The sequence below is a fragment of the Monodon monoceros genome, unplaced genomic scaffold, assembly GCF_005190385.1.
Source record: "Monodon monoceros isolate NGI ecotype Baffin Bay Population unplaced genomic scaffold, NGI_Narwhal_1 Super_Scaffold_20, whole genome shotgun sequence".
NCBI classification, from domain to species: domain Eukaryota; kingdom Metazoa; phylum Chordata; class Mammalia; order Artiodactyla; family Monodontidae; genus Monodon; species Monodon monoceros.
This window is the reverse complement of record NW_021703777.1, coordinates 65,000,747-65,027,167: the sequence shown is the minus strand read 5'-3', so window position 1 is coordinate 65,027,167 and position 26,421 is coordinate 65,000,747. Positions and strand designations below refer to the sequence as shown.

The 26,421-nt window shown below is 44.4% G+C and overlaps 1 protein-coding gene across 2 annotated transcripts in view; it reads right to left on the bottom strand.

Annotated features, from left to right (window-relative positions):
- Positions 1 to 367: 367 nt before the first annotated feature.
- USP46 (ubiquitin specific peptidase 46) overlaps positions 368 to 26,421 on the bottom strand; it is a 66,309-nt gene continuing 40,255 nt past the window's right edge. The window contains exons 5-9 of one of the 2 annotated variants that reach the window (XM_029235287.1): positions 22,059 to 22,135; positions 14,458 to 14,541; positions 12,178 to 12,375; positions 8,906 to 8,984; positions 368 to 8,056 (exon numbers count right to left, since the gene is read on the bottom strand). In XM_029235287.1, coding sequence (XP_029091120.1) covers positions 7,955 to 8,056; positions 8,906 to 8,984; positions 12,178 to 12,375; positions 14,458 to 14,541; positions 22,059 to 22,135 — 540 coding nt within the window. In that variant the 3' untranslated portion in view covers positions 368 to 7,954. Of the gene's footprint in view, positions 8,057 to 8,660; positions 8,985 to 12,177; positions 12,376 to 14,457; positions 14,542 to 22,058; positions 22,136 to 26,421 lie in introns of those variants that run through there. The other variant, XM_029235286.1, reaches the window with a different exon arrangement.

The following is a 26,421-nucleotide window of genomic DNA, read 5'->3' as shown; positions in this document are numbered from 1 at the left end:
ACGATGAGATCAGCAGACACAGGCCGACCCCAGGAAGCGTCTGATCTCTCAGTCCAGCACAGTCCTCTGTCCATGCTCTCCAGCCAGACCTCCAGGAATAAAACTGTGTTTAACAAAATTGTGTTTGAAGCTCAGAGAGGGCTTCCCTGGTGGCGCAGTGGTTGAGAGTCCGCCTGCCGATGCAGGGGACACGGGTTTGTGCCCGGTCCAGGAGGATCCCACATGCCGTGGAGTGGCTGAGCCTGTGGGCCATGGCCGCTGAGCCTGTGCGTCCGGAGCCTGTGCTCCGCAACGGGAGAGGCCACAACAGTGAGAGGCCCCCATACCGCAAAAAATAAATAAATAAATAAATAAAATAAAGCTCAGAGAGACCACACACTGTGTGGAAGCGTGGGGGCATTTCAGTAAGAGGCTGCTAGAACTTACAGGATTGGGGCTTTGGTTTGGTGGTTTGGGGGAGGGTTCAAGGAACAGAGTTTCACTCTGGACTGGGTGCTGTCAGGAAGGGGGGCTAATCCTTTGATCATGCAGCTTAATAAATCTCATCTAGGACAGATGGGAGCAGTGCTAAAGCCGTCACTGGTACAGCAGCAGCGCTGACTGGGATTTGGCAGGAGAGGGGTGTTTGGTATTTTGCAATTTGCAGTGATCTTGTTTTTGTCCATGCTTAGGTGAAATTACAAAGTGGTCTTGTTTATTGTTTCACTTCATCATGGTTATACCACGACCTTGTCTGAGGTTGGTGTCCTGTGAGGTTGTTTACGTCCTACCGGGAAACACCATGGTCCAGCTGGAGTTGCTGGGCCAGCTCCAGAAAACATCCCAGGTGTAGCTATCGCTGGCTATTTCCTGGCTATCGGGGGCTGCTTTCCCCCCCGCCACCCCTCAGCTCTCTTTAGTCTTGTCTTTTATGCCTGGAAGATGTCGTGGGGATTAAATTAAATGAAATAGTACAGCGCAACACCCCACAACTTCCTCTTTAAGTAACTAGCTCTCGTACGCTCTCTGTTGTTTTGGCAATTGTGTCTCTACCTCCCTGAGGACCTGAGAAGGGCCCTTCAGACAAACACCTCTCATTATCATCCCAAACCCAACATTATGACCAACGTCTGACTTAGGTGACAAACCTCTAACATCATCCAACCAGGAAGCTACAGTCAGGACTCGAACTCAGCCCTTCTGCTTCCTGACCCTTTGCTTTCCGCACATGCTGTGACGATGGCACCAGCTAGTGACAGCCCACGCTAGAACCTGGGCTTGCAATTCCAAGTCCAGTAGGGCTTTTTCACAAGACTATTGACTTGAGTCTGAAATTCTCCTATTAGAGATCAAGGTCAGGGCAACGACAGAAAGGGCATAGAGTCCGTACGTTGTCTATCAGATAGGGGCACTTGTGGGGCTTGCTGCAATCCCTCCTGACTCTGCAGGGCAAAGGCACAGATTGGGACAGACATTGCAGTGAGACCTGAGGCCAGGAGCTATGCTGTGTCACATCAGAAGGGTCTCAACCTTATTCCCCTCCTCTTACCCCCTGAGATTCACACCCCACCTCCTCATTCTTCTACATTCTCTACCAGTTCCTATCTGAGGGCAGATTCTGCGGTGAGTTTGTTCTTCACGATCTTTGCAGACCCCTCAAATGACACAAAGATCAGAACAATCAATGAAATGTCCAGGAGGAGGGTCCCTCTCCATTCTGCAGTCTTCACGCCTACTTCTGCTGGAGGCTTGTAAGTCAAAGTTGGAAAAGACAACATATTTAGGCTAATTTATACTTATTTCTGGTTCTCTGGGCTTTGGGGTAACAAAGATGGAAAAATATGCAGAAACAACTTCTTTTCGGGGTTTTCAAACTATTCTATGGGGTTGGGGCGCAGCAAGAGAATGGGTTTCTCCTTTATACAGGTTTTATAACCCACTGAAAAATATTTTTCTACCCCTCAGCTTGGGAAACAGGCAATTCTCAACCCAAGACGGGCTCTACAGTGAAGAGACCTAGCTTTCTGCAGAAGACTCACTCTCCAATTTTCCTTGTGTTTATTTTCAGTTATCTCAGCACAGAATGTTCTCTCAGGCAAGGTCAATTAAGAGACACTCTCTGAAATACAAAAACAGTTGCGTTGGATCATAGAAAGAGGACTTGGTTAAATATATAGAAATAGTGGTTTCAACTATTAAATTATTTTGCTTCCTGTCAAGTCAAATCTGCATCTCAGTTTTCTTCTCCAAGATCCCTAACTACCAGGACGAGGTAAGAACAAAATAGGATTTCCACCAACAACACAAATGCCCAACCTTCCCGTGCAGTTTCTGTGGAATTCCACGCCACCTTGATACAACCTGTATGCTCACTCGAGGGAGGAGAAGAAAGTGAAAGACGCATCCATGTAACTTACAACATGAGTATGATACCCCCAAGGTTGTTAATAAATACTTTATTATGAATCATCACGTGGGAAATGAGTAGAAAATTAGGAATCCTTTTTACAAAATCTAATGTTTCTGACTCTGGTGTCTTAGAACCAAAATGAAGCTATTTTTCATTCATTTGTAAGCTCCTAATGTGTTTTATTCAACGCACTATTAAAACATAAGGGAACCCAAAAAGGGAACATAGGTTGATAAGCCAATAAAATCATTAGTCACATAGCTTAAAAACTCATGCTGGATTGATTTTGGTTAAGTTCGGAGAGGCTCTAATTATTTGGTAATCATGGAAAGAGATCGTTTAGATAATTTATTCATAAAATCCTGTTAAGACTTTCAATATTCTGGCTCTTTTAACATGAGAATTAAGAGGCAAAATGCTCAAGTCCATCACTGTAACCTAATGGATTTAAGCATTGTTTTAAAAAATTGTGTCGTCCCTAGTAGAAGCAGCTAAAAGGCAGCCTAAGGCAACATGGAGAGCAGGCAAGGAGGAAAGTGGGACACAAGAAGGGGACCCAAGGTCAAGAAGGAACCGGGCTGCTTTACCCACAGCACCAGCTGGAGCAGTGTCCATCTGTTCAGGAAGACCCAGGCTGAATACCAAAATGAGCCAGATTGTGATGAATTTCGCCGCCCACATGTTATCTCCACAATTTAAATTTCTCTCTGGCAAACTTTTTTCTCTGAGGGAGGGAACTAGAAGAGGGATCCTATCTGCTTCACCTTTTTATCCCCCAACTCCTGTCCCCTTGCCTAGCATATAACAGGTGCTAAATAATGGCTTAATTAAAAATCTCTCCACTTGGGACATCTCTAGGACAAGTCTAAGAGGTCTGAGTACCATCTCCACGGTCAAAGTGTTCCCTCGGGGATGGGGGGTGGGGAATGACTTAGCAAGCTTTTTTATCTTCATGGGGATACAAGGCATGGCAATGGAAGGCTTCGTTCTCCGTTCAAGGGGTTTTAAGTCTCAATGAACAGAGGGAGGGAAATTTGGAGAAATGGGCAACTCTTCTCATTCCCCAGAAACTGTGTCGTGCTGGTGGTGACGGGCCTATCCTATAAGCCCTATAGGACAGATGGACAACAGGAGGCCGAGAAAAGAAAACCCCGTTTTCCTGACGTCTTCCATTCCCATGGCCGTCATGGCGGACGCAGGCTCTTCCCCAGCAAGCCTGTCCCAGCTCAGCCAGGTTCAACTGAGCTGCCCTGGGAGAAGATGGGTGGAAACCGGGAGACTTCAAGGCACATTGCCTCGCTCTTGGTCTGTTGCGTCTTATTCCCATCACTGGGCCCAGGAAAATGCATTCAAATGACAATCTCCTGTCCACACACGGACCCCTTGAAGTGACTGGTTGGGGGGAAGAAGAGTCTTATGCATTTTAACAGCAAGCTTGAGTCTCAGCCCTGGGAGGGCCACACTCTGAGACCATAGAACATGGGCCTGCACTGCCCCACTTCTGGCAGGCCAATGGAGGGACCGGTGTGCACCCCGCTGGGGTCACTGCAGCTCAGACCCCGCCCAGAAGCCTGGGGCTGCTGGCAGCACACCAGGGCCCGGACCGCACTCCTACCCTTTCCTAGAAACCAAATGCTGATGGGATCAAAGAGCTGGAAGCCACTTTCTTATTTTGGGAATGGATCTTTTATTTTGTAACTGCAAAATCGCTGCTAAGCAATTCACTGTGATGCCTAATATACCTACCCTAATTCTTTTTTTCACTGATAGTCTCAGTTTGCTCTTCCCCAGACAAAGGTTTCTGGATTAATTGTGCTGATCTTTCTCAATCAAAAAAGAGGTGAGATATCTCCAGAACACCAACTTTATGAACGTGGACAGTACGTTATTATTACACGTCCATTACTACAATGACCAGAATATTCTTTACAATGCTTCAAAATTGGGTTTGTAATGATTACCTGCACAGGAGGCTTACCAATGACTCACATTTTATGAAAAGGATTTTAAGTCCATGTGTATAATGCTACCGAGATAGAATTCTCTAGGAAGAGAATTCCTCTTTTATTTATTTTTTGCCAACAATTTTGGAGGCAGGGTGTTAAACTGATTGAAGTTTCACAAGATTGACATTACTGCTTGAAGTGCTTGAATTGGTTACATTTTAAAAAAAAAAAAGGTACAGATTATTTTAAATGAAAACTAAAAAAAAATTTTTTTAGCAACAAAGTCAAGTAAATGAATGCCACACAAATACAGATAACTATTCTGGTTATACAGAAATGGAAGCCCAAATAAATTAATTCAATACCGAAAAACAAATTTAATTAGGCAGAAACATAGGAAATCATTTTCCCTGACCCATGCCACTTACGTGAGTTAATCACACTAGTGCTGATAAATGCCTTGACCATATAATAGCAAACGAGGGCAAAACATTTAGTGCACAATATTTTAATACACGTGAATATACAAAGTTGATCAAAATGCAATGTTTAAAGATAAAATCCATCTGTAATAAAGCTACACTCCAATATCTAAAATAAGCCCTAAGCCCCAGTTAGAACATAGTTTCATTGTTAGGCATGCCCGTGAGAATTAAGGGTATCCATGAAAATAAATGCACAGGGACCATTTCTGTCATTCTTTTCCCCATTTCATCTGAAATCCAAAATATACCAGGCTATAAAACCAATATGACTGGTTTCCTAGTCAGAGCACCACCCTCTTGGGCTGCTCCCTTGGCTCTCTTCAAACCAGCCCACTTCGTGTTGCCTCGGAATGGAAAACGCATCAGAATAACAGGACTGGGCGTCAGCATTCTACCAACATTGACTTTCAAACAAATGAAGGTTTTTATCACACGGTAACATAATCTAGATGTTAAACAAGAAGTAACCAATAAAGCAAATATTCCTTCTCTTTTTAAAGTGGAAAACACTGCAACTTATTTTAAAACACCCAGCAGTTAAAAGGAATACAGCAGGCCTGCTCACTCCTGCCAGAAAACGACACACAAAAACCCTGGCCACTTGAGGGAATATTGCTGAGCCTTTGTGCTATTGTTGACCTCAGAATGGTCTCACACATCCCACACCATCTCTGCTTCACACAATGAATGAGGGATGAAAAATAAAGAAGTGTTTATGTGCTCTAGTCTTCACATAAAGTGAAATGACTGAGGGGGAAATGTAGCTGCCTCGTGTTTCTTTCGTTTATTAAAGAGGAAGGGGGAAGAAGTTCCCAGATAGCTCTGAAGTTTAAAAAACTGATGGAGTGTTGGCGGATAAGTGTGTTTTGGTCTTTTTTTCAATCTTCTTTTCCTGCAACACACAGCCATTTTAGTGTCTCTGTGTTAGCTTCGATACTTATTTTTCTAGTCCAAGAATTTATCCGTGAATACTGAATTTTAACTAACCTTTTCTACTAAAAGGCATTATTTCAGTTAAGTCACTGGGAAGAACTTTTTACACATCAAAAAAAAAAAACTGAATCTATGACATAGCATTCAGATATTATTTCCTTAGGCTTCCAACTGAAAAAATTTTTTCTAATAAATTAGCTTCAAGAGTCATTTCAAAGATAATTTTCATAGTTTTTCTCATGTATCAGTTCCAAATATATTAGGGATCAATCAGGGTTTTTTTAAACTTTGCAACCTGCAGTCAAATATATGGTTTATGTATAGTACAAACAGCTCCCTCTAACAGTCACCTTCAACTGGAAAGTGTCTCTCCTTAAAAGAGAATAAAAACACACCTTCCAGGTACGCCATTACTGCATAAGTTTTGTGGAGGAAAAAAAGACAAACTATTTATAAATATGAATTCACCTCTAAACAAGGCAAGGTATATTTTCATCACTTTTATAAAACAATAACGTGAAGATCACCCTGCTTTTGTCTTCTCCAGTGAAAAGTAAAACATTTCACTTCAAGCATGAACAGATGAAGTGTTGGCATGCTTATGTAAGTTGTGAGCGACAAACAGTTCAAGATACTTCAAAGATAAGAAATCCAGTTTTCATCTAGATAAAGTGCTATGCTCTTAATTGTCGCAAAATGGCCAGTAACATTTTCAATTTCAATTTTAGTTCACATTATGCCACAAGTTTGCATGTTCCTTCGCTGATTTATTAGGTAACAAAATAACAGGTTCACAGTATATTATAGCGCATGGAAGTCAACTGTCTTCCCAAAGGAAGCCAAGATCTACAACTCATAACATTTGTAGGAAACCAAAAACCAGCTCAACAGCAAAACACCGTATCGACCCTTTTAATAAAAGGTGCCAATACTCAAAAGATTTAATAAATACATATGTAACAAAAAGTAACTACGGTGAGATGAGGTTCTTCCAAAAAACTCCGTTTGTCAAGCATCCTGGGAGTCTGAGCCAAAGAAACGCCACCATTTTGTTCATCCCTCCACCCGCCCACTGACACTTCCTTTGACCCACTTGCATCCCCAGCTAACTCCAGTATCTCCTGTAGGGAAGGTTCCATGTTAGCCCTGGAACTTGCCAGGGCCGCAGTACACAGACTGAAATGCTAAAACGTGAACAGCTGTACAATGTGGCTGATGGGAGGAAAGGTGCAGAGCCTTCGTTCTTCCTGGGAAAGGACGGGGTTGGTGCTGCCTAGCTAAGGAGAGCTGGGCGCAAGACAGTCCCTGTGGTGTCTCAGCTCTGCCACCGCTGACTGCGGAACACCAGTAGGATCGGAAAGATACCTTGGGAAGCTTAGCAGCGCCGGATAAAGGAGATACAACTCACAGGACAGAAGAAAAGCATCACTAAAAACAAAGAGCATAGAGCTATTTTCCTGAAACTTGGTTTTGGTAGAAAGATAAGAAAAGCAACTTTCCACTGGGCACAAAAGCTACCTCCTCCTGGCTTTGCCTGCCCTGAGCCCCACACCTCCTCAGCCTCTGGAATTCTCATGGCTGGGGGAGCTCAGCCCGGGGCAGCCGCTAGCAACCGCGAACGGCTTCTGTTCGCCCTGTTCCACCCGGAGGACGAATTCAGTTTCGAGGTTACTCACTTTTAAACATTTTCACTGGCAAAACTTAAAGCTATAGTTGCAGCTCTAAAAGGTGAGTATCTACCCCATTCTTCTGTCCTTCCGTCAGAAAAGAGGCAGAGAAGCTAAAAACGGGAAGCGGTGTTTCCAGGGACAAGTTAAAGGAATGCATTGAAAGGAGACCCCGGAAGCCATTTAGAAAGATGAGCAAAGACCCCAAAAAGACTGTCGACGTTCATAGGAAATGTCATTCTAATTCAGCCAGACACAGCCAGTGGCATGGCATGTACCTGATCCTAAAATTAGCAAATGTTATTCATCTAAAACTTACTACAATCTGATTGCAGTTAACTCTACCTCAGACTAACATAAAACCACGAGTAGTGCTGCATGTAGAAAAACGAAGGGGGAGAGTCACACAGTCAGACCCCTGAACTCGGAGCCGCGCCGCTGGTGGGCCGCTGGGGAAGAGGGACGTCTGCAGAGAAACCAGGTAAGAGTGCTTTGAACATTTCCCCACTCGAATTAGTCCCACAGTCCTTTAAGTTATTCTCTTGACTGATAGAATAAAATATATCCAGATTCTGAATTTTTTGATATATCTGATGTCAGGCCATAGAATTCTTCAATAGCTTGGGCATCTATTTTCTGCAAGCAAAAGAGAAAACAATGCAACGGTTCAACATGATTCCTGGGAGAAGGAAAGAAACACTAATGGAATGCACAAGAAAATGTAAGAAACACTATCATAAAATTGGGAACTTTCAATAGCAAATGGATAGCTCCACAGACCTGACAGAGGGACATGATTACATACGTTGCATATCGTTGGGGAAGAAAGTCACCCTTTAATCTATCAGCAACCATAGGTGGGCGCTCTTGGAAGAAGCCAGGACTTCCACCTTTCAAATGGTAAACTGGGGGAGCTCTTGGGAATAACCTTAATTCTTTCAGGCCATCAGAGTTTCTTCCCTTTAGTGCTACCTTAAGTGGGCTAAAAGAGACCACGTCTTTGAGTGTGGAATTCTCTCCAGCTAGTATTCCTTTACAACAAAATGAACACGTGGAATACTTTGGTATCATATAAAGATTTCCAGGTTTAACAGATTGAAAAAATATATATTTTAAAATAATAATCAATACAAGAAAAATTTGGTATAATAAAAGAATTTGAATAGAACTTTGAAGTTGATTATTTGGTCCCAGAGAGGGCTTTCGTCACTGTAGGAAACAGGACTTACACATGGGCGGCAAAGAGATCCCACGTCTACGGCTGATCAATTAACAAGAACGCAGTATTGATGAGTCCACGATCACACCCCTTCTCCCCTTCCGGAGAGAACGGGGAGCAGCAGAATTTAGTTTTGAGAGAAATGTAAGTTGTTTTCAAGTCAGATTATGGGAAAGCAGGCCTACTTTAGAAAATGTCCACACACACACATCCCCAAACACCGTCTCTGCCCCACTTCTCTCTGATACAGTCATCTGCATACCAACCTCTACAATGTCATCATCAAACAGAAGCCAGAAGCCGTGACTTTTCACAATAGTAATATAATGCCCACGGTTAGGACCACTGGAAAAGAACAAAGAAAGTCACCAAGTTAACATCTATTTCTCCATAAAACCCTATGTAGCTCTCTACATGCAGTGATTTACTAGGGAAAAGAACCCTCTATCTTCAGGACAGAGAACTTGGTACATATGTCTATTTCCACATTCCTTCGGCCATAACTCACGGAGGGACACCCAGGGGCCGGAGCTGTGCTGGGTATAAGAGAAAGATGAGAAAAACCTCATCTTAGTCTTCTAAGGACTCGCAGTCTGCTGGGGGAAACAGACATTCAAATTCAACGAATATTAACACATAATTTTGGTACACCCACTATGTGCCAGACCCATCCTGGCTGTCGGGCTAAAGAGCAGAAAACGAAACGAAGTCCCCACTTGCTTGAGATGAGGGTTGGAGAGGTAATAAACAAACTAAAATACAAATATATTTCAATTGGTGGTAAGTGCCGTGAAGAATATAGCAGAGCAATGGGATGGTGAGCGATAGAGGGAAGGCGGTATTTGATATAACGTGGTGAAAAAAGGCCTCTGATGACAGGAGAGTTGAACAGAAGGAATTTCCCTGACGGAAGGGGAAGGGGCGTGTGTGTGTGTGTGTGTGTGTGTGTGTGTGTGTGTGTGAGAGAGAGAGAGAGAGAGAGAGAGAGAGAGAGAGAGAAAGAGGGAGGGAGAAGCCATGTGACCACGTGATGGAAGTGTCGGGAATGGGAAAGAGCAAGTGCAAAGGTCTGGGGGAGGCGTAGGGGTGGGAATAGTTCTTGGCGTGTTCCCCCAACAGCAAAGCAGCCAGAGCCCAGTGAGCCCGGGGTGAAGGAGGGACGGGAATGGGATATCGCGGCGAAGATTCTGGACTCTGCTGTGAGTGAGCCAGGAAGACACTGGGGAATTTTGAGGAATGACGTGATCTGGTTCAAGTTTTAGAAAGATGTGACACTAAAATGTATAATAACAAGCACGAAAACAGAAAGATACATTACACAAAGCAGAAAGAACAACCAAACAGCTGCTACTATGTAGTTGGGTGTGCACAACTGAGGGAATTTTTAACTCTAAATCTAGAGTTCTGTGTTTTTTCGATGCACCATCAAAATTGGAAAGCTGAATTTGCCTTAGTTTGCCTTCTTTAAATACAACATGCCCCAAAGGGTCTGTTCCCACCTTTGTCGGGCCACTCTCTCCCCTCCCCCCGAGCTCCAGTCCACAGGCCTCCTCTGTTTTCATACACAGCACGGTTCCCATCTCGGTTCTGTGCCCCCTGGAGCTTGCCTGAAACTGTCTTCACCCATGTTTGCCTTCTTGGCTCTTTTCATTCCTTAGGCCTCAGCTCAAATGTCATCTCGGTAGACAAATCTTTGCCGACCACCTTCCCTAAAGAGGTGCCTCCACTGCTCTCTCTCATTGCCCCGATCGTTCCTCATGGCACTAATCACAATCATAAAGTGACTTTGCAGTGGTTTGGTTTTGGTGGTAGCAGCCTGGTGCGTTTACTTATTAACTGTCTTTCCCACTAGATGCCCAGCTTCGTGAGGGTAGGGCCCCTGTGTGTCCCGTTCACTGCTATAACTTCAGATCTTGCTACGGAACCCAGGAAACAAGGGTTTAAAAATGCTTGCAGGAGAAATCAATGAAGGAGGCTGTGCACCTGAGGCAGCTGTGGGCCGGGGGTCCTGGCACAAGAAGGAAGGGCTGAGCTCCCTAACCTCAGAGCTTTCCAGAGCCCACAGCCAGAAGCCACCTGCTCCGTGTATGAGAACAATTCCACCTCTAGTGGGGAGGAATTTAAAGAATCCTCATTAGTAGCATGCGTGACTCGGCACCAGCTCAGCCTTGCTGCCAGGGCTGCTCTGACCTTGTGCCCCAGTTACAGAGACTGACTGTTCTAGAACTCAACCTCCTACTTGTCCCCCAGTTCTCGTAAGTGGGTCTCTGCCTTGCCCTGACCAGCGTTCCCAGGGACCAGAGTCAGCACCCACAGAGATCCATACTGAAAACCCCTGCGTACCCCACACACCTGATTGCTTTTGCTTCTCCACCTCCTGTCCACATTGCCCACCTCGGCCACCAGAGACCCTCCAGGTACCAGGCTCTGCCTGCCCCCAAGACCTCCTCCCAACCCAGTGTTCATGGCTAGTTTCCAGATCGCTGAACCCCTATGTTCTTTAAAAGAATTAACCGCTAGAAGTATTCTTCAGGGGAAACAGAAAGATGGCTTACAACTGACCGACAAATACAACTTCCTGAGAACGTAAGGCAATAACCCGTGACTTAAAGTTACTCTGCATGGGACAAAACATGAGGTGCTTCAGATGTGAAGCCACAGTTTCTGATACCATCCACTCAGTACAGGGCAAGAAATCAATCCATCCCTCCACGGGGAACCACGCATCCTTTTGGTAATGGTCTGTTCACCACAACCCAATCCAGGAGAATGGAGAGGAAAAGACACCTGCTCTGTGACAGGCCCTAATCTGAAACCTATAAGGGTGACGGCGTGCCGATCCCAGGGAGGGGACACAAACCCGTCCCAGCGAGCAAAGGATAGCAAAGAGGTGAATTTCCGGCAGACTTTTCCAGGCTTTACACCAAATTACGGAATACAAAATACTTCCTCAAAAGACTTCCAGCAAAGACACTTTGCTTCTCTACATCGAGGGGCCCTCTCTCTTACTCCTTTTTTTTTTCTGATTATGTACTTATTATAGAATATTGGGGAAAGACTAAAAACGGAATAAAGAATATTTGTTAAGAGTACATTTCAATCATTCAAAATGCCAAAAAATTTTTAAATTCCATCTACTGCTTCCAGTCTTTATTCACACATCTTAAACCACTTCTGAGATCATACTATACGTGTAACCTGGTTTCTTAATTAAAATCATAGCATAAACATTTCTTTCTCCATGTGATTTCAAACTCCATAAGCGTCATTTATATCCAAAGGAGACTTAGTATTTCCCTTATGAGAGAACGTTTAGATTATTTTTATTATAACGCAACTGTTTTATTTTTTATTAACTTATTTTATGTATGTACATTTAGATTCATTTTGATGTGACAGATAAACCAGAGCTTGGAGGAGACTCCCCAAAGCACCATTACCGCCGAGTCTCACCAGCCGGGAAGGGTGCGGTGGGGTCCACCTGGCCCGGGGACAGCCCTCCCGCTTCTCCCACGCCGCGCTCCCCACCTGCCCTCACCTGCCGCAGTGGACCACCACCGCGACCAGGTCGTACATGCGGTCCAGGTTCACCGCGTCGCTGGAGGTGTTGAAGAGCCGCAGTTCCAGGGGGAAGACCACCCGGTAAGACAGCTTGGTGTACCTGTGGAGCTGCTCCATGTACTTGAATCGCTTGAGGTGCAGGGCCAAAATCATGGGCAGCTTTTTGACTCTCATCCTAAGAAACCATGACGTAGAAAATCAGTGGTAGCCAACCCCCATGAGAGGAAGAGAATACAACGCCACCTGCACAAATGGAGAGCAGGAGGGGTCCAACAAAATTCAAACCAGCAAACGGCCAAACCACTCGCAAGAATGAAAGGATGCTCGCTTATGTAGAGCTGACTTCTACAGGCTCGGCTAGCTGGAGCCTAGCCAGCAGAGAAAAGCGCAATGATGGTGGTGGGGGGGGGGGTGTCTCTGTTTGGTCAAAGGAGACATCCCAGAACTTTCGTACCAATGAAAGTATGTGCAATTGCTCTGCACCACTGCCCTCTGCCTGCCAGGGAGAACAGTATTTGGACAAACCCCCTCACCCTGAGACAATGGAGACGAGGGGGGAGAGTTTCTGAGAGAAGGAGGTTGGGGAGAGGACAAGCGGAAAGGTGCAGTCTGGACGCACAGGTTCTGAGGACCGACCAGCAGGGATGCCTCAGGTAACCAGGCATGCTGGACCCACTCTCCCTCCCTACCCCTGTGCTTCCGGGCAAGTGATTTCCCTTCTCTGGCTCTCAGGTTCCTCGCTTGTAAACGCAAGGGTTGGCTTAGGGCTACATTTACCCAAACAGGCTCATGAGAGCCCTGGAGATGTTAACGGATGTGGGGTTTCTGGGGCCAAGTCTGCACAATGCTCCCTTCTATTCTGAAGTTCCTCCTCGCACACTAGCATACTGAGGGGTTTGAGAAATCCTGCAGAAAAGGATTTTCTTTTGTGTTTGATGCAGCATTTCGCCAACTTACATAAACACGGAAAGCTTTTTTCTCTAGATGACCATTAATATGCCTCGGTAGGAAGTCACAAAGACCACAGTTTTACGTGGATAACGCTGCTAGAATAGAGGATTTTCTGGTTGCCTTCCAGGACCCCCTCTATGAAGGTCCTGAATCAGTGTAAATGCTGCTCAACTTGTGCACATTTTCAATGCATATTATTTGTAAAGGACAAATCTTAAGAGAATATTACTCAGAAATCTATGGAGTAAAAACCCTGTTCATAAAAATAAGCAAAATAACATCATTATCAGAAACATAAGATTTATAGTGAACCCTATATTTTTCAGGAACATGACATTTTAATGTATAAACCTCCAGGGCTAAACAGAAAACACCTTCATGCCCCATAGGAAGACCTAGGTTACATGGGTGGGAGCAGAGGTGAGTTCCTCGACCACTAGCAAGTGATAACTCCTGCCTGCCACCACAGCGACTAAGCTGTCTTAAGTTCTGATGCACCAGGAAAAGATGTGCATGTCTGAGGATGGAGGGCTGGGAGACTGGGCAGAGAAACTATTTCGACCTCAGCTCTAGACCCCTGAGGGTTTTAGGCGGCAGGAATGGGCGTCTGTGAGTTACCCCGAATATACCACAACCGTGGGCAGGGTAACCTTAACTCACAGTAAGGCTTCACAGGCTAATTAAAATGTCAAGTTTCTTGGCTTCTGGGTGACAGAATACAGGGAAGGACTGGCTATTTCACACTGTCCAAGAGCTGGAACTGGCTGGTGCTGGTAAAAAGATGGGCAGCTCTGGGTCCTGTATCAACTCAGAATATGATAACTTTCTTATCACCTATCCACAAACTGATGATACTGATTTCCTCGTGATTCCTTATTAAATGATTTTTTTCTTTTTTCTTTTTGCCTGTCTTCTAAATAAGAAGTTCCAATATTTAGGCAATACTAACAATATTATCGGGTGACCACTGTGTGTTATGTACTATGCTAAATCCGTTTTATAATTTGTCTTTAATCCCAAGAGGAGAGTGCTTATACTTGCTCACCACTTGTTTACCCAGCACAAGTATCTGGCACGTTGAATGAATGAATGAACAAACAGATGAACAAACAATCAGACGAAAGGGCAACTTCCCCGGGTAGGCGTTCTTATCCTATTTTACCAGTGAGGAAGGTGACTGACTTCTCCAAAGCTACTTGGCTACAAGCCCATGGAACTGGGATTCAAAAATCAGATCTGTCGGGCTCCACCGTCTGGCTCCTTCTGACGACACAAAGCCACCCCCTGAGCTAAACTCTTTACGTACCTTTTCTGGGCTTCCTGTTTGCTACAACACGTTTCACAATAATACTTCTGTTCACTACACAGTGTTTCTGTGTTGCTGAAGTCTCTGCAGAGAAAAATATTTTCAACTTAAAAGAAGTCCAACATGCACCCATGTTTTAAACCCCCTATTACCTGTAGGGTAATTTTTAAGTGAACGTGGGGAAAGAAGTAATGAGAAAAGATCCTTCTTAGAAGCAGGTGCTATGATGCATTAGAGCATGTCCACTGGGCTGGGTTATGATTTCACCACGAGAGATTTTCAAGTGTAGCTTTATTTAATGGGACATAGATAGATCTAAATTAGGATTTCCAACTGATTCAGAAAAAAAATTCAGGGTTTAACAGGCAGTACCTGTAAATTGGAAATAAAATTACAATGGAGGGCTTCCCCGGTGGCGCAGTGGTTGGGAGTCTGCCTGCCGATGCAGGCGACACGGGTTCGGGCCCCGGTCTGGGAGGATCCCCCATGCCGTGGAGCGGCTGGGCCTGTGCGTCCGGAGCCTGTGCTCCGCAACGGGAGAGGCCACAACAGAGGCCTGCGTACCGCAAAAAAAAATACAAAATAAAATTTAAAAAATTACAATGGAAAAATACTAACTCTAGTAAAAGCCAACCATTTCAGTGAAAGTCGAGTCCAAAAATGTCAGTCATACAAAATGCAAGGTGTCCTTATTACGTGGTTAATGAAAAATGGTCTGTCTCAGGTGGTCTGTATTTTCAAAGAGCACAAAAGTAAAGATAATAAAATTTAAAGCATGTTCAGTGGCCCTTATATTGAACTAGGAAAGTCCCAGATGATCAGGAGATGTCTACCAAGCCCTTACTCCCCACCTCCCCACACGCCGGAAGATAACGTCAGCCTGCCTCCTGAGAACAAATGCCACTGGGATGTTGTATCTGTATTCACCTTGCCATGAGGTTTTACTGTCCTACCTATGGTTTTCATTTTTTAAATGTCATGGCTTTTCATTCTTCTCTGGTCACTGAGATCCTACTTAACATTCCTGTGGTACTGCTTCAAAGGCTGAATAACATTCAGAATATCATAATACCCCAGAGTCTTGAAAAAGTCTATGACATTTCCTTATTCATAGGGAGTGTCCTAGCGCCAGAATGATCAGGTTTATTAAATAGAAAATGGTATTTACATGGTGTCAATGACTCGACCGCTTAAACAGAGCTTATCAAGAGAACACATAGGTTGTTCATTCATTAAATTCCCCAGTGGCTACAGACAGTACCCTGGGCTAGGGGCTGGGGATCCGCAGAGAACGCCTGCCCTCACACAGCTCACAGTCTACCAGAGACGCGTGCAAGAAGCCACTTGCAACACTTAGTGTTCACTGAGGGCTAAACATAAATCATCTCACACGATTGACTCCCCTGCCTAAAACCCTCCAATAGTTTCTCGGTGCAATCAGGAATAAAATCCAAATTTCTCACCATGGCCAACAGACCGCCTGTCCTCAGAGTCCTGACTGCTCTTCTGACCCACCTCCCGCCCCACCCCATCTCCCTCACTTTGCTCCAGCCCCGCCGACTGGCCTTCTGTGTAGCTCCAGAGCGCCACGCTCTCCCTGCCTCGGGGAATTTGCTGCTGCAATTTCCCCTGCACCGACAGCTTCTTTCCAGATGCTTCCATGGCTGGCCCTGCTCACTGCTCAGAGCCCAGCTTAAATGTCACCTCTTTGGAGAGGACTTCCCCAGCCACTCTCTCCAAACCCATCCAGCCCCTACTCTGCTGCCGTCTTGTTTTCTTCTGAGCACTTATCACTACCTGAAGCACCCTCCTGTTTGTCGCACCACCCGCCTCCCCTCTGTGTGAGCAGTGACCCTGTCTGTCTCACTCACTGCTAGAACCCCAGCACTGAGAACAGGCCCAACCCATGACGGCCCTCAATAACGTGTGTTGGCTGAACAAAGGAACAAAGAGAGAATCGTGCGTATAAAGTCCAGGGGAAAGCACAGAGGACAGAGAAATGAACTGGGATTATTCAGGACATTTCCCCGAGGGGTGATATCTGAGTCAGGTTCGCAAAAAGGGAAAGTGAGCCAGGGGAATAAGAGTCCAGGGCCCCAGACAGAGCGAAGGCTGAGGCCCAAAGGCATGAACGCAAGGTACAGAGCACGCTTCTTAGAAGCTGCGTGGACCGTGTGGCTCTCTAACTGGTCTCTGCAGGGGCGACAGCATCAGACAGTGCTTTTCGGATCACTTCTGGCAGCGCTCTGGGGGAAGGACTGGAGGGGCTCGAAAAGCAAGGAAACAATTTAGAAGGCAATTACACTCAACCCCCAGATTTCAAGTGCTTGGTGCCTAATACAGACTCAAACTTAGCTGAATGCATACTAGCCAGCTCTTCACGGAGTAACTGATGTGAAATCTCTTCTTGGCCCACACGCGGTTTATTGGGGTGGAACGGAACAACCAAGGAGAAGTGGGGGATGAGCCCGGGTGACGGTGGAGATTCACATTTTTGGAATGTCTACCACAGACAAATCTCTTTATCCAACTAAAGAATCAGAATAAGGCAAGCACAACAACAAATAAGGAATTAAACACTTTCTACTCTCTCTTATTCCCCGCCCCCTGCCAAAAAAAACAGAAGTTTTTGTAGACCCACTACGTAGAAATATAGCAGAAGTTGGTACCTAATGTGAAGACCTGATTCACAAAAAACCACCATCCTGCCCAGCCCTAGCTGGCTGGAAGCTCAATGACACAGGAGAGACAGGGTGACGCTTTTGGAGCACCTGTGAGTTGAGAATTGGAAAATGCGGCTAAGTTAGGAAAACAGAGTGGCCCTGGCGAGAAACTGAGGCACAGCAGATCTGTCAGGTGATGCTATACAGTTGTGGGAACAAAAGCAGGCAACAAAGGTTGAGGAAACTTTTCAATGAGAAAATCAAAGAGAAGAGGAGAGAGTAGAGAGGTCTTTTCGACACAGGATAAATTACAACAAAGCACAGAGGAGAGGTTACTGGGAAAGCACAAAACTCTTTGTAGTTCTTTAGAAAGAATCAAAGTGGAAATGAAACACTTTTTAAAAATACACTTTGGGAGCAAATCTAATATGAAACACATACCTTTAAATGGAAACTATGAAACCTAATGGAAATGTATACAAGAAAACTTGAAAAAAATGGAGAAAAACTATGTTCCTGGGTAAGATGGCTCTAGGTTGTAAAGATAGCTACCATGTCCATGTTTAATGTCTATGTTTGATACATTTTTAATTAAAGTCTTAACTTTTCACTCCACACAATAGCTAAAAAATTGAATTTAAAAGAATTCTCAAGCTAGGCTTCCCAATAATTTTCATGTCATGACCCACATAAAATAATGGTGCTACGCAGAAATGAGCTGGGGTACACCGATGCGACTGCTTCTCTGGCAGCTCCAGGCTCTGCCCAGCCTCCCAGAAGCTGAGGGGATCTACACGCACCTGTAAACCCATCTTCTGGGGCACACCAGCTGGGAAGCTTTGTTCTAGAATCTGCAGCAGTGGTTCACCCAGCTGCTCATCAGAATCACCTGGGGAGCTTTAAAAACAATCTCAATCGCCCCTCCCCCTCCCCCAAGCCTAATTACAACAGAATCTCTCCAGGTAGAACCAGGCACTATTGTTCTTAAAGCTCCCTAGGTGGTTCCAGTATGCTGCGTGGGCTGAGAGCCACTGTCCACAATGCTTTGCAAATATTAACATGCACTCATGCACCGGGAAATCTTGTCAAGACGCAGGCTCTGAGTCATGCACTCATTCTTGGAGGAGACCTGAGATGCTGCCGTATTAATGAGATCCCAGGTGATATCAACGGCACTAGTCCACAGACCCCTGCTTGAGTAGCACAGATCTAGAGCGGGGGTTCTCAAACTCTGGTGGTATGAAAACCACCCAGAAAAATTAATTAAAAATAGATGCCCAGGCTCACAAAAGTCGAATATGGCCTGGGCCTCCATTTTTACCAACTTCCCCAGGTGATTCTGATATGCACCAAAGTTTGAGAACTACTGACTAGAGTATTAAAGAAGGTCAAAAAAAGAAAGACATGTCAGATATTAGCAAGCACCATATATAAATAATAACCAAAACCAAGACATAAGTGAGGGAAACAGAGAAACTAATAGATGAGCATACGGCAATGGATGTGTGATGGGGATGCGTGTAAACTTAGCACATAGAGGAAGTTTCCAAAATGAAAAGAAAAGACATTTCTTTAAAAATAGAGTAATTTACAAAATAGAGCTTTGGGAGAACTAAAAGGCTGACCTCCCTGGCCCTGGGAGAATGGGAATTTTTAATGACAGGAGGACACAGGAAGAGCAGAGTGGTTTCAGAACGTGGAGCCCTTTGAGGAGAACGGTACATTTCTGTGCAGGAACCACAGGGAGGGACTAAGGCCCTGAAGCAAAAGACAAAAAAATACTGAAAAGGACATGGGGGGGATAATTAAGATAAACTCCACGTATTTTTGCCTGAGGCCATCCCTGAACTTTTTAAAAGAAAAGAAAAAAAAACTTTCTCAGTATCTTCCTATGATACAGATGGCTCACTCTGCCTAAGACAGGGTGCTGAGATGTGAAATATTAGAATCATAGCTCAGCTACAATATGGCTTTAGTGCCTCCTCTAGACCTGTATCCTGAATTAACCACCATTTATATCATCATTTCTCTGGGACAAAAGTTCACTGAAAACACACTGTAACTGATCATCTAAAGCCCTTCAGGAAGGAGGTGGCAGAGATCTTACATTTAAATCCTACAATGTTAGCTTGATTTTTAACTTTTCTCAAAATCAAAACAAATGATAAAGTATCACATCAGAAGAGATAGGCAGGCATGATGTTAAAGAAGAAAACTCCTAATTCTAGTTTGAGAAAGAAACCCTCAAGAATGCAAAGCAAATTAAACCATGAGAGGGGCCAAAAAAGATCACAATCATTCCTCCTCTGTCGCCTCAAATAGAAAAGGCTAACGCATCAGCTGGCGTCATTGACTCCCCGGAACTTTCTCCTGCACTTGGTTCTTTTGGGAAAGGCTGGAAAGCTGCCACCCCCATCACAGAACTCTCAGCGGTGAATGGCGACACCTGGCAGGGCCTCTCTTTATGTTGGGGAGGTGAGACCTTAGGCATATATGAGGGCAGGTCTAGGTAAGTCAGTCAAGGTCTATTTTAAGGATGAGGTAAGATGAGGTGGGGCAGGCCCTTCAGGAATATCAGCCTGGACAGTCTGATGAGAATCTGATGTTGTTTAGAAGGTACTCTGAGGCTATTCCGTACCCACCCATCCTGCTTTAACGCCTCCACATGCCTCTAGCCTGCCTTCATCAGGTATGCATCGCCAATATATACATTTCTCCAAGGAAAAGAAAAGGGCGGGGGGAAACATAATTCTGGGTTACGTTTGTTTATAACAAGGTTCCCCAAAGTTTGGAATTATAACTAACTAGAGCTAGCCCTTTACCTGGTTGGTCTCAAAGCTATAGTCACTGCCATCTGCCCTTCTGAACAGCCCAGAATTTCTTAGAGGGGAGGGGAACAGTCAGCCTCCCAAACTAACTCCCCTTCTCAAAGAAGCAGAAATGGGCAAGTAATACCTTTCCTCCCTCCCCCTCACCTACGACCGGCGCTGGCACAACCTTACCTTTTTCGACTCCCTGTGAACACAAAACCCGGAGGAAATCAAAACCGGCTGCTTTTCACAGGAATATCAGGAGCCCGTGCCATAAACTGAACCATTCAGAAGAAAGAAAGGCCATCCAGGCCCACAAAACGCTTTGCAAACAAAGAGGTAACAAATGTACCCTAGACACCTGGACCCAAGGCATCTGGAGACAAGGGATGAAACGTCAGACCAACAGGAGGTGCTGCAGTAACTCTAAGGGGTGAGGGTAGGCTCAGAATCCTGGGAACTGGAGAGTAATCAGCCCCCAGCTCACACAATACATGACCCTCAGATGGACCAGGATGCTCTTCCAGGTTGCAGTTGGTGCCTTTGCCCTGAAAAATGACTTTCTAACAGCCAAATGGCCACAGCAAGTCTCTTTAATCTAGTCTAAAGAGTTCTAAGTAACCTGAACTCCTGATAGAACAATTCTGTTACACAATTCCCACTGATACAGATCAACAGTGGCTTGAAAGAGAAAGACAAATACCATGTGGTATCACTTATATGTGGAATCTAAAATGTGACACAAATGAACTGATCTATGAAACAGACTCACAGACATAGAGAACAGACTTGTGGTTGCCAAGAGGGAGGGGAGGAGGGGAGGGATGGACTGGGGGTTTGGGATTAATAGATGCAAGCTATTATAGAGAGACTGGATAAACGACGAGGTCTTACTGTACAGCACAGGGAACTACAGCACTGTGATAAACCATAATGGAAAAGAATGTGTATATATGTATATATATGTATATATATGTATAACTGAATCACCTGGCGGTACAGCGGAAATTAACACAACATTGTAAATCAACTATACTTGAATAAATTTTAAAAAATAAACAAAACAAATCAATAGTGCCTTGCAGTGACACAATCAAACACCTCTGAGCTGAGGTATCCATAAGTAATGGGAAGGCCCACCTGGCCACCTGGTCTACACTGGCACCCCCAATACCAGGCGCTCTCTAGACGTGTTTAATGTCCTTCAAAGCACGGATCCCTGTCCATGGATCCCCACTAGACTGCAAGCGCCATGAGATGCATACCTGCTGCTCACCCTTGACCTCCAGTGTGCAGAACAGTGCTGGGCTAATTATAAGTGCTCATGACCACTTGTCGAAAGGAGGAGAAGACAGTGAGGACAGGAGAAGGGAATTGTGCCTCTACATCAACTTTGAGCACATTTTCAACATATGAGTCAATGCACAATAGCTACAGTAATCCTGGGCATGTGTTGCTCTTATACTCTGGGCTCCTTGCCTTTCCTCAACCCTAATTAAGAGAAAGTTTTTTTCCATAAGTGAGCTCCATACAATGCTGAAAGATGGAGGAAAAGGTAATGCCCTCATTGGTTCTCGGCTCAAAAGTGCATAACTTTTCTTTTTGGCCACGCTGCACAGCTTGCGGGATTCTTAGTTCCCCGACGAGGCATTGAACCCCGGCCGCAGCAGTGAAAGCTCCAAATCCTAACCACTGGACCGCCAGGGAATTCCCATAATGTTTTAAACAACAGAATAGATTAGCTTAGAAAAAGAAAGTAATGGTAGGCATCTGTAGCACTTTTTAACTTAATTGTGTGACTCTGTGATTGTGTGTGTCTCTGTGTGTGAGAGGGAGAGAGGCCGATGAGAGCCCAAAGCACACATCTGTATTAAAGATCAAAACCTTATTTTTAAACGTAATGACTAATGACTTCCACTTGGTCCTCTCTCTCCTCAGCAGGACTCTTCTCCAGACCACATACACTTATTTTTAAATCTCTCTTAGGAAAGAAGAAATAGAAAATAATAGGATTATATTCGTTTAACAGAAAGGAAGATTATGTCCTGAAGAAACACAAGATTTTTCCCCCCATGTACTTACTAGCCTGATCAAAAGCTCAGACCACTGTCAGAATTCGTGAGGTTACCTTAGACAGTGGGTAATAGATGTATTCTGCTCCACATCAACAGAAAGGTCAAGAAAATCTTCATCTTTGCTACTAACCTGGAGCAAAAAAAGAAAAAAAGCATTAGGCACAAAATACATAATAGACAAGTTGATAAAACTTTGAACACCTACAGGTAACCAAAAACCATAACTGCAGTCAAAGTCAGGTATGGCTTTGTATACTCTCTAGCTACCAGTTACCTTGAAAACAATCCAGAACAAGAGAAAATCCTAAATTCTCCATTTAACCTCATCTGTGTCCAGCTTTGATTCAGGCTTTTCATAATTAAAACTCAACCAGATTTCTCTTCCTGTCCGTTCATTGCCCCCACTGTTTCAAAGCAGGAAATATCAAACAGGTATCCATATAGCTCAGCCTGGCAGAATGATAACAATGGAAATGGAAAAAGGACAAGAGCCTTAAAAAGCTTACTGCTCAGGGCTTCCCTGGTGGCACAGTGGTTGAGAGTCCGCCTGCCGATGCAGGGGACACGGGTTTGTGCCCCAGTCCGGGAGGATCCCACATGCCGCGGAGCGGCTGGGCCCGTGAGCCATGGCCGCTGAGCCTGCGCGTCCGGAGCCTGTGCTCCGCAACGGGAGAGGCCGCCAACAGTGAGAGCTCCGCGTACCACAAAAAAAACAAAAACAAAACCTAATGCTCAGATGATCACCCTCCATTCAGCTGTCTGCACTTCTTGCCAGTCCCCAGAAATCACTCCCTTCCTCCTGTGCCTAGTCATTCAAACTGTGTGGGGGGCCCGGGCGCTGAATGTGCTATGGGCTGCAAGGTCTCTCTCTCTCTCTCTCTCTCTCTCTCTCTCTCTCTCACACACACACACACACACACACACACACACACACACACACACACACAGCTGTCCTCTGGCCCAGGAAGTGTTGTCCTTTGTAGAACACGCCCATGCTGTCTGTGGTACCAGCCAGACCTGGAGCTGGCCGGGAGCCTGGGCTCACACGGGTCCAGCAGACTGGACTGCTCTCAGCCACACCCATCCCCAGCCCTGGCTGTTTCTTGGCCTGCACAGCTGACACCACACCAATTCTGGGTCTGTACTTATCAAAGCTCACCGAGTGGTGCCTGCCTTCCAGCAGCTCACCAGCTTGCCTGGCATTTCACTGTCTTGGAGTGGGAGGGACAAACTAGCCCAGCAGGAACTTTGAGATGCCCAGTCAATTGGCAGCAAAACAAAAATCATACTCCTGTAAGTGAGACAACTATCCTATGACCCAACACTCCAACAGTCAGAGATGTGGACACAATCCTTTGTACTTTCATTTGTGTACCAAGAATGGGTATTGGCAGACTGCCCAACTCCATATCCTGTCTCTGCCACTTATAAAGTGGATGACACTAGGCAAGGTACTTAGCCTCTCTGTACCTCAGCTTCCTCATCTGTAAAGTGGGAGCAGTAAGAGTATCTATTTCATAAGGTTGTTGTAAGGATGAAATAAGATAATACATGTAAAGCGCTTTAAGAAGTAAGCAAGCATTCAACAAATCAAGGATGGAAAAAACATTTAAAATGGCCTAAAATGGTCAAAAAGTTGGGAACGGGTTACTACGCTGTGAGTATCATATCAAATGAAACATGAGGCTGCTCTCCTGCACTTCCACCGTCACCATGAGAAGGGTAACCCAGGCTAGCCCACTGCTTCCCAGAAAAAGATGAGAGACCCACAGAGGAGAGCTGTTCCCACTATAAGGTGCCCCAGCCGAGCCCAGACAGGAGCACCATCCCCACCGGCCTGAGACACATACGTCAGACAGCTGAAATGCAGACGTACGGGCTCAGCCAAGGCCAGTCGGGTCAGGCGACCCCCCACCGACCCATGGTTGCACGAACTACAGTAAAAGAATCAGAGTGGATTTAAGTCTCAGAGTTGTAGGGAAGTTTGTAACAAAGCAACAAATATAACCAATACAACTACAACTACCATGACAGGCATTCCTCCTTTCACTGAACTTGGTGGATAGTGTGTTTCTTTCAACTTGGAGTTTTGTGGCAACCCTGTGTCGAGCAAGTCTACTGGCAGCAACATTTGCTCACTTCGTGTTTCTGTGTCACATTTGGGTAATTTTCACAATATTTAAAACCTTCTTCATTATTATTATGCTTTACGGTGCTCTGTAATCAGTGATCTTTGGTGTTACTGCTATGACTCACTGAAGGTTTCAATGATGGTTATCATTTTTTAGCATTAAGTACTTTTCAATTAAGGTATGTACATTTCTTTAGACATAATACTATTGCACACTTAACAGACTACAATACAGTGTAAAAATAACTTTTATATGTATTGGGAAACCAAAACATGTGTGTGACTCGCTTCACTGTGATATTCACTTTATTGCAGTGATCTGGAACCAAACCCACAATATCTCCAAGGTATGTCTGTAGGTATATTTTATTTTTATTCATTTATTGTCTATTTCCCCCTTACTAAAGTGAAAGTTCAAACGTTCTGTAATGACTAAGATCCTGCCCTTCCAACACTCCTCCAGAAAAGTATAAACTCAAGTAACTATAAACTAACAGCAACTACCTGAAGGCAATGGAGGCAGACGGGGAGTCCACACGTGGAGGAAAAGAGCTGCAAATAATGAGTTCATGGTTTCACAGCCTTTAGCGGGATCCACGGGGGAAAATGCAGTCTTTCTGGTCTAGGAGCCAGAAAAACCAATCTGGGAAACCATGTCCGCTGAGAGGAAGGGAAGGAATCTGAGAAAGTATCCCCAACTCTGTCTACCCACATCTCTGGCTGACCCCTGAGCCACACACATGCACAGAGTACACTCACAGCAACTTGGCTGGTGACAAAAGGGATGACCCAAGAGTCAAACTGCTGCCTAGGAAACAGTTTGTAGTGAGTCCAACCAAGATAACTACCTGCTAAAACTAAAGAAACTCAAAACCAAATGAAGAAAAACAGCAGAACCCAGAGTCTCTCAAACTGAACATTCTCAGTGTCCCAGATATGACCCAAACTTACAATATGTGAAGAACCAGGAAAATGGAAGATATTCTTAAAATAAAAGGAGGCAACTGAGACCAATCCTGGGATGACCCAGATGTTGGAAGTAACAAACAATGATTTTAAATAAGCTTTTATAAATATCTTCAATAAAGTGAAATATATTCACAGTGAACCAAAAAATAAGACATCTCGGCAGAGAAATAGAAACAAACAAAAAGACTCAAATGGAAATTCCATAACTAAAAAATTAATACACTGGATGGACTTAACAGAGAACTGGAGATGACAGAGGAGACACCAGGGGACTTGAAGACAGAACAACAGAAATTATCCAAGGAGAAGAATAAAGGAAAAAAAAGAAAGATTGAAATAAAAATTAACAGATACTCAATAAACCTGTTAGATATCATACACATAATTGGAGTCCCAGACGGGGAGGAGAGAGAATAGGGCAGAAAAACGATCTGAAAAATAATGGCTGAATATTCCCTAAATTTGGTGAAAGACATACATTTATAAATTGAAGATACTCAACAAACACCAAGCAGGATAAATACAAAGAAGGCCAGCCAAGGTCAAACTGTTGAAAGCCAAAGGTAAAAAAGCAAATCTTAAAAACATCTAGAGAAAAACGACACGTTACAGCGAGCTCCCTGGTGCCCTAGTGTTTGGAATTCCAGGCTTTCACTACTGTGGCCTGGGTTCAATCCCTGCTCAGGGAACTGAGATTCCACAAGCTGCGTGGCGTGGCTAAAAAATAAATAAATAAACTTTTTTTTTTTTTAAATGACACATTACTAGAGAATGATTCTGTTGGAAGCTGGCCTCTCATCAAAAATTACAGAGGCCAGAAGACACTGCACATCTTTAGTATGCTAAAAGAAAAAGCTATCAAAACAGAATTCCTGCATCCCATAAATATATCCTTCAAGAATGAAGATAAAAGTGAACAGAATTCATTATTAACAGACTTGCACTACAAGAAAGACTACAGGAAATTCTTTAAACCAAAGGGAAAAGCTAGCAGATGGAAATCCAGATTCTCAAGAAAAAGTGAAGAGCATCAAAAATGGGAATTATGACACTGTCCTGTGGGGGTTATAATATACGTAAATGTAATACATGTAGCAACTATAGCATAAAGGACAAGGTAGGTCGGGGTGGAAGGAATATGCACCTACACAGTTATAAGTTAACTGTGTCTTATGCGAAATGGAACATTATTAATTGTATGGGGACTGTGAAGAGTGAAGAATATACTGCACTCTCCAGAGCAGCCACTAAAAAACAACGTACGAAGATATACTAAGAGGAAAATTAAAATGGAATTGTTCAATGTAATATACACA